The sequence below is a fragment of the Alligator sinensis genome, unplaced genomic scaffold, assembly GCF_000455745.1.
Source record: "Alligator sinensis unplaced genomic scaffold, ASM45574v1 scaffold1047_1, whole genome shotgun sequence".
Lineage (NCBI taxonomy): Eukaryota > Metazoa > Chordata > Crocodylia > Alligatoridae > Alligator > Alligator sinensis.
The window spans coordinates 1-7,408 of NW_005844327.1; the positions used below are offsets into that span (position 1 = coordinate 1).

At 59.4% G+C, this 7,408-nt stretch overlaps 2 protein-coding genes and 2 non-coding genes across 4 annotated transcripts; 3 read left to right on the forward strand and 1 right to left on the reverse strand.

The window, feature by feature from the left end:
- Nucleotides 1-6: 6 nt before the first annotated feature.
- On the forward strand, nt 7-5,687 carry TSR1 (TSR1, ribosome maturation factor; the record flags this gene model as incomplete). The annotated part of the gene is made up of 13 exons (XM_025195893.1): nt 7-19; nt 100-234; nt 553-983; nt 1,312-1,471; nt 2,013-2,170; nt 2,472-2,677; nt 2,792-2,954; nt 3,151-3,261; nt 3,729-3,861; nt 4,338-4,458; nt 4,643-4,797; nt 5,173-5,247; nt 5,376-5,687. Coding segments are annotated over 13 exons (2,040 nt in total), but the record flags the coding sequence as incomplete, so codon positions are not given.
- LOC112549083 lies at nt 3,497-3,584 on the forward strand. Its single transcript, XR_003092459.1, has one exon. It is a non-coding gene; the product is annotated as a small nucleolar RNA SNORD91 family (small nucleolar RNA).
- LOC112549084 lies at nt 3,926-4,018 on the forward strand. Its single transcript, XR_003092460.1, has one exon. It is a non-coding gene; the product is annotated as a small nucleolar RNA SNORD91 family (small nucleolar RNA).
- Nucleotides 5,688-5,822: 135 nt separating the features above from the next.
- Nucleotides 5,823-7,191, reverse strand: SRR (serine racemase; the record flags this gene model as incomplete). The annotated part of the gene is given in 5 exon segments (XM_014527778.2): nt 5,823-6,313; nt 6,316-6,409; nt 6,536-6,689; nt 6,691-6,777; nt 7,104-7,191. Coding segments are annotated over 5 exon segments (626 nt in total), but the record flags the coding sequence as incomplete, so codon positions are not given.
- Between the last annotated feature and the right edge of the window lie 217 nt (nt 7,192-7,408).

Sequence of the window (7,408 nt, forward strand, 5' to 3'; positions counted from 1 at the left end):
TTCGTTTTGGCGCCCGCCGGTAAGGGACCCCTGGCCTGTGGGCTGCTGAGCGCTTGTTGAGCGCCCGCTGCTCCGTCCTAACGATCGCCCCGTTTGCAGGGGACTTCCACACGGTGCTAGACCTGGCCAAGGTTGCAGACTCGCTGCTGTTCGTGCTGCACCTGGAGGACGGCTGGGACAGCGCGGGGGAGAACTGCCTCTCTTGCCTTTTCGCACAGGGGCTCCCCAGCTGCGGTAGGTGAATTGCCAGCCTCAAGGCATACACGGAGCAGAGCAGGGAGAGACGTTTCTAGGCAGCGCATGCGGCGACCCACAGGCCTGTTTGGCAGCTCTTGGTTCTGGCTGTGTGAATGCTGGCTAGCTGGGCGAAGGCTCTCGCTCTTGCTCCAGGAGCGTTGTCTGTCTGGGTAATGGCAGTGATGCCGAGGCATGAAAGCTGCCCTACACCCAGGCTGCTGCCCGCTCGTTATATCGAACCGCGTGTTAGCTGGTTGACTGTGGGTAGCAGAAGTATTGGCTGTTAACGCTGCTGTTTTCTGTGCTGCTTTTTAGCTCTTGCTGTCCAGGGAATGGCTGATCTTCCACCAAAGAAGCAGACAGAGGCTAAGAAGAAGCTGAGCAAAGCCATTGAAAAGCGATTCCCAGAGGCAAAGCTTTTCCCCTTGAACACAGAGCAGGAATCTTTGCTGCTGCTGAGGCATCTGGCTGCCCAGAAGCAGCGGCACCTTGCTTTCCGTGACAGGCGGGCTTACCTGCTTGCCCATGCCGCTGAGTTTGTGCCCAGCCAGGAAAGCGACCTGGTTGGCACCTTGAAAGTATCTGGCTTCATTCGGGGACAGCCCCTCAACGCGAACAGCCTTGTGCACATCGTGGGACAGGGAGACTTCCAGATGAGTCAGGTTGATGCGCCTCCAGACCCTCTGTGTCTCAACCCCCGAGCGGCTAAACGTCCAGAGAGGAAGGGCCAGGATATGGAAATACAGGTGGGATGGTGTTCTGGGCTTCGCTTGGCCCGGCCAGCCCAGTTTGCTCCTTGCTGATTATTTAGAAGCCTTGGGTGGTTGCTGCAGGCTTTATGCAGCACACCTGGCCAGCTTGGGAAGTGAGGAATTGACAGGCTGGAGGTGTTCATGTAATTTCAGCCACGAGAGCTCTGGGTGGAGCGCAGCATCTGTCTTGGGTGCGGTGACATGGGGTTGCTGAGGTTGGAGGTGGCTGTGGGGTGATCTTGTCCTTTGCTGTGAGCTGGTCTGCTGCTGGAGTGGGCTGGGCTCACACGCGGGGGCATCCCGGCTTCCTTCTGCTTTCCAGGATGAGCCTGGAAACAGTGCTGTCCAGATGGAGGAGGACGTGAAGGTCTTGATGAAGGCGGATCCTAGCAGGCAAGAGCTGCTGCAGTCGGAGGTGGTTCCGGACCCCATGGAGGGAGAGCAGACCTGGCCTACTGAGGAGGAGCTGAAGGAGGCAGAGGGTCAGTAGCAGTAGTCCTTCCTGGGCTTTCCTGCAGGCTCTTGGGGGTGCGCTTGTTTTCTCTGAGATGCTTGTGTCGGGGGGAGTTACTGGTCCCGATGAAATCATTTGGCTTAGAACCCCGACTCCACGTCTTTTGGCTTTTGGATTGCCTGGCTTACTGAATTTGCCTCTGGGCTCAGGCTGGCTGGACAGCTGGACTCAGGCCATGGTGGTGTAGTAGCTGAAACGTATGTGCAGTGGCTGAGTCAGGAAGGGGAGCTTTCTGTGTGTTCCTCGGGTGGTGCGGTTCTCCTGCACTCTGGCATCATGGTTCATGTTCCCTGAGGTCCCATGGAAGCGCAGGCTCTGTTTCCTGGCTCTCCTGTGTAGTGAAAGGCACCTTGTGAATCCTTTCACATGCTTAAAGCCGCGTCCTCTTCGTGTAGCTGCCCTAATGCGTAAAGGGAAGAGAGCAATGGCAGCCTAGGGCTGGCTTGGCTCTTCTGGTGCAAGGGGAAGGAGAAGCCTGAACAGTGCTAACGGGGCGGGTAATCTGGCAGAGGCTGTAAAGGAGAGAAGGAAGACAGTGAAGGTCCCCAAGGGAACGTCGAAGTACCAGGCTGCCTGGATTGTGGATGACGAAGAAGATGGCAGTGAGGAAGATGAAGATGGTGACAGCATGGAGGAGGATGACTTGATGGAGGAAGAGGCTTTTCAGGTAAGCGATGTGGGTGATGTTGCACCTGGTGTCTGAGCGCTGTGGTACTTGTCCCAAAGCAAACCTGTATTCTGACAGGAAGAGGGAGGGCAGACTGAGAGCCACCCAGGTTCCCAGTCTCCAAGGGGTAAAAGGAGTTTAATCCCCGTTGCTTGCCTGCTCTCCCCTGAGCTCTGTCTGGGGCTCCCCTTGGCACTGTGATAGGCCGGCAGCCCCTGCAGAGCTGCGCAGATAGCATCTGCAGGTGTACACTGCCAGTGGTTCCTGCACGCCATGTGCCGATTGTGCTGCCCCGTGTCAGGATGGGGAGAGCAGTGAGGAGGAGGAGGAGGAGCCCGTGGAGGACGAGTGCGAGACCATGACTCTGCCAGAGTCTGCCCGTGACGACCAGTATGACGAGAGGGTGGAGGAGGATGAGCAGGTGCTGGAGAAGTACAGGCAGGAGCGAACAGATGAAATGTTCCCAGACGAGGTGGACACGCCCCGTGACATGCCTGCCAGAGTCCGGTAAGTAGCCCCTTCCTGGAGAGGAGGAGGCAGGCAGCCCTTGTGGGGAACACGCTTACTGGATGCCACAAGAATCGAGAGGCTTCGGCTGCTCAGCAGATCTTCTGCCCGCAGCTTCCAGAAGTACAGGGGGCTCAAGAGCTTCCGGACCTCACCATGGGATCCCAAAGAAAACCTCCCCAGGGATTACGCCAGGATCTTCCAGTTCCAGGACTTCTCCCGAACCAGGAAGCATGTCTTCCGGCAGTTGGAGAAGGAAGAGATCGATGGAGCTGCGGTATCTGCTTTTCCCTTACCCACCGATTCCCTGCCCTGCTCTGGGTTGTGGGCGGTGGGGTTTGGCAGTGAAATGGCAGCAGTTCTAGTCCCTGGCCCTGGATAAAGCCTGGCTTGTGCTGTTTTCTTGGCCCTAGTGCTCCTGCTTTCCCCCTTGCCGGACAGGCATCTCCACTGATTCCTCCCTCTCTTGACAGGTTGGCTGGTACGTGACACTTCACATCTCCAGTGTTCCTGTGTCCGTAATGGAGAGTTTCAGGCAGGGGAAGCCATTGGTCCTATTCTCACTGCTTCCCCACGAGCAGAAGGTGAACAGATGTAGTACACTGGTGACCTGCAGTCACACGGGAGAGCAGGAAAGCTGCTGTTGGCAGGAGGGTGATGGCTTTCCCACGTGGTTGGCACAGGCCTGGCCTTCTGGATGCCCTGGGCGAAGGGTCTCTGCTTTTACTGGATGTCAGGATCTGGTTGCATAGGGCTGAAACTTCCCTGCACTACTTGGGTTTGAGCAGGTCCTGCCCTAGGGGTTGGAGTAGAGCAGGGTGGAGTTGCCAATGATGGGTCAAGCCAGCATGTCTGAACCTGGCTGATATCTTCTGATGCCCTTTATGGCTCTGAGGCTTCTTCCGCAGGGAAGTGGAGGCTCATGGGAAGGACCCAGGGTGGGGAAGTGTTGGGTGACCAGCACTGGGGCTTTGGCTTTGTGGGGAGACCTCAGCTGCGATGTCCGTGGTTTCAGGCTTTGACGTTAGTTTGGCTCGGCCTCTCTCTGCAGATGTCCGTGTTGCACTTCCTGGTGAGACGGCACCCAGGCAACGTGGAGCCAGTGAAGGCCAAGGAGGAGCTGATCTTCCACTGTGGGTTCAGGCGCTTCCGGGCCTCGGCCCTGTACTCCCAGCACACCTCAGGTGGGCAGGGTCTGCAGCCAGGTGGACCCCAGGGGAGCTGCGTGTAGGGGGTGGGTGGGGGCTTCCAGGAAGCCTGTGATGTCATGGCCATGATGTCTGAACGTGGCTGAGGGACTCTGTGAACATGTACCCATTTGGCGCTGAGGCTTCCAGGAGGGCATGGGTCCCGGTGCCGTAGGGGATGTGTGCGTCGGGTCATGTGCAGATGCCTAGGGCCCTGAGGAACATCAGCGGCCGGGCCGGGCCGGGCCTTGCCCCAGTGTTTACATGGGTGATCTCTGTGCCTTCCTTGTCCGAGGTGGGGGGAGAATGGGACTTGAGGGGAACCCTTGCTCCCTGCAGCTGGAGGGTGCTCCCAGAGCTGAGCCTGACCGGGGTGGGTGGGTCCAGAGCTGCCTGGCTCCGGGTGGGCCCTGGAGCTGCCCAGTGCGTTGCCGGCTAGCGCCTGAGCGTCACTTGCCCTTTGTGCGTTCTAGCTGAGAAGCACAAAGCAGAGCGCTTCCTGAGGCCTGACACTGCCCTGGTGGTGACAGTTTATGCTCCCATCACCTTCCCACCCGCCTTGGTGCTGCTGTTCAAGCAGAGGAGGAATGGTACGTGAGTGTGTGGTGGGTAGGGACCCTGAATGGGACGTGAGTGCCCGTTCCTGCAGTCAGGTGTCTGCTGCTTGAGGGGCAGAGCTGACGCAGGGTCCTGCTGTCTGGATGGATGGAGCCAGGGCCCGGTTCTGGCATTGCTGTAGGTCCTCCCTGCGCCGCAGCCTCTGTCCAGGAGGGTGAACTCACCTGCTGCCTGGATCAGTGGCCCTAGCGACCCATCCCCCTGGTTGTGGCCCTGGGGTGGGGGTGGGCCGAGCCCCTCGAGTGTTAGGTTGTCTAACACCTCTGCCCGGGGCAGGAATGGAAGACCTCCTGCGGTACATGTTCTTTAACAGAGGTACGGTACTCACAGGTGGGGCAGGGCAGTCCGTGCGTCTGGGAGCCCTGCAGCTTCCACAGGGAAGTCCAGTTCATGCTTGCAGACAGCTGGGCCTCTGAAACCCTGTGCTGCAGGGCTAGAGGTCGGGGTGGTCTGTCCCGCTCATGTTGGCATGTCCCAGGCAGTCCCGTAGTCTCCCCCCACTGCCTGCTGGCAGGCTCTTGGACTTCAGACATGCCCATCCCTGCTGCAGCCATGGTCAGTGTGCAGCGGGAAGCCTGGTGTGCACTCTGTACCCATAGCTGCTGTAGGGTGACAGCTTGAGCTAGCCAGATGGGCAGCATATGCCCAGGGCCTGGCCTGTCTCGCATGCATCTTGTCTTCGATCTACAGAGGATGTGCTGTGGTTTAAGCCTGTTGAGCTGAGAACAAAATGGGGCCGCAGGGGACACGTCAAGGAGCCACTAGGTAAGGGAAGCTTGGAGGTGGGTTGCTCTGCTTTCCTTCCATGGTGTGGGCTGGACCCGCTCACGCCCAGCAAACCCCTCCCTGACCTGGGAGAGCTGCCCACAGCCCTGCTTGCTCCCTTTGCCTAGGGACCCATGGCCACATGAAGTGCCACTTTGATGGACAGCTGAAGTCCCAGGACACGGTGCTGATGAACCTGTACAAACGCGTCTTTCCCAAGTGGATGTATGACCCGCATGTGCCAGGGCCAGTGCCGTGGGTGAGAAACGAGGAGCCTGCCCCCGTGCCAGAGGTGGACATGGAGTAGCTCTTCAGAACCTGCGTCCAGGATTCCCGAGGAGTCTCCTGGGTGCAGGCGTGCGTTAGCGTAGTGCCTTCCCACGCTGCTGCAGCCTCCGTGGTATTTATTTCAATGGCAAATATATTGTGCAGCCTACAGAGGTCCTAGTGTTTGGCTTATTTTTGGGAGGTGGCTGTTGTGTTCTCAGGTGTGGCAGCTTCTGGACTTTGCAGGCTGTGCTTGCTCTCTCTTTGGGAAGTTTCAAACCCCACAGATTGCACCAGGGCACCTGTGCTTCCTCCTGTTTCCTTGATATGTTAGGAAGGAGCCCCAGCTTGTTCTATCCTGCCGGAGCCCAGGCTCTCATTGTAGGGGAGCTGGCTGGTCTCCAAGCTCTGTGGGCATGGGCTGTGCATGGGCCTGGCTGCCAGAGCTCTCTGGCTCCGTCCCCTACCTTGGCCTACTTTGGACGGGCAGGGCAGAGCAGGGCTGCGGCATTAGGCGTTGCGCACTCCCTGCAGGGAAGAGCTCCCCCTGCTTCCCCAAAAGCCAGGCCCTTTTGTGCTGAGTGGCCTCTGGTTTACTAGTAGCTGGAGCTTCCCTGGTACAAACAGCAACAGCGCAGAAATGCCCTGGCCCTGTGTCCCCTCCCTGGGGTAGGCGGCTCCGCAGGCCACTCGTTTCCTGCAGCTTCTTTGCCCCAAGCTCCCATGAGCCAGGCCAGGGAGCCCCGGTCCACATTTCCTCCACGCAGCACGATGCAGATGTCCCTCATCTCCGGTGCATCTGCTGGGATCCCGGGGAGAGCACAGCTGCCACCCCTACCCCGGCCGTGGGCTCAGTCAGCAGCTTCGTCCCCTCCCGCACCAGCGGTGTGTCCTCCTGCAGGGCAGACACACAAATGACTGATTACCCCGACTGCTGGTGCCCACTCCCCACTTGGAGTTAGGGGCTCAGTGTAGGGGTTGGCTCTCGCTCTCCTCCGAATTGCCCCGGGCAGGCACAAACCACCTCTGCTGACGTGAGGCTGGGGGCACTAGGCAAGATCCTTCCATGCTGCTCGCAGGGCACTGAGATGGTCAGCATGTCATCCACGAGCTCCCTGCTGGTGTTGGCTCCGATGCTGGTTTTCATGCCGTCTGCGATGGGGGTTGGGGGTTTGTTCCCTGCTCAGCTTTGGCCGGTAGCAGACGTCTGCGTTGCAGTGCTCAGCAGCAAACACTCGCACGTCTGGTCTCAAAGCCTGTGCTCTGGAAAAGCCAGGAGTGCCCTTCTATGCTTCAGCCCCCACGTTCTCCAGTGGCGCCCCTCACTCTCGGCCCACAGCCCCCCCATGTCTCACCGCTGTCCCTCACTCCCAACCCTCGGGACCTCACTTTTTCAGTGGTGCCCCTCACTCCTGCCTCAGGCCGCGCTACTCCAGTCCTGCGCTCCTCGCACAAACCCCCCGCTTCTGTCAGTGCCCCCCCCGTCCCAACCCTCAGCTCCTTGTGCCCCGCGGCCTGCCTGCTCTCCCCCAACAGAGCCCTCAGGCCTGTTCTAGCTCTGCTCCCCTCACAACGGCCTGGCCCCGCACCCGTCGGCCTCCGGCACTCGGCTCCGGCGCGGGCCGTGCGGCTCCGGGACAGGCGTGCCCCTTGCACGCGTCTCAGGGACGGCAGCCCCTCAAAGACGCGCGGCTGGAGGCTGGAGATGTTCCCTGCCACCTTGCTGGCAGAGAGGGGACAAAAGGCAACTTGCCCCGTTTCTAACCAAAAAAAATCCCCACAAAAAAGTCTGTTCTCAGGGAGAAGACGGTGTGACGCTTCGGGGACTGGGACTGTGGCGAGGGTTTTGTGAGGACCGCTGTGGTGATGTGTTTGTGGTGATTTGTCAACTTTT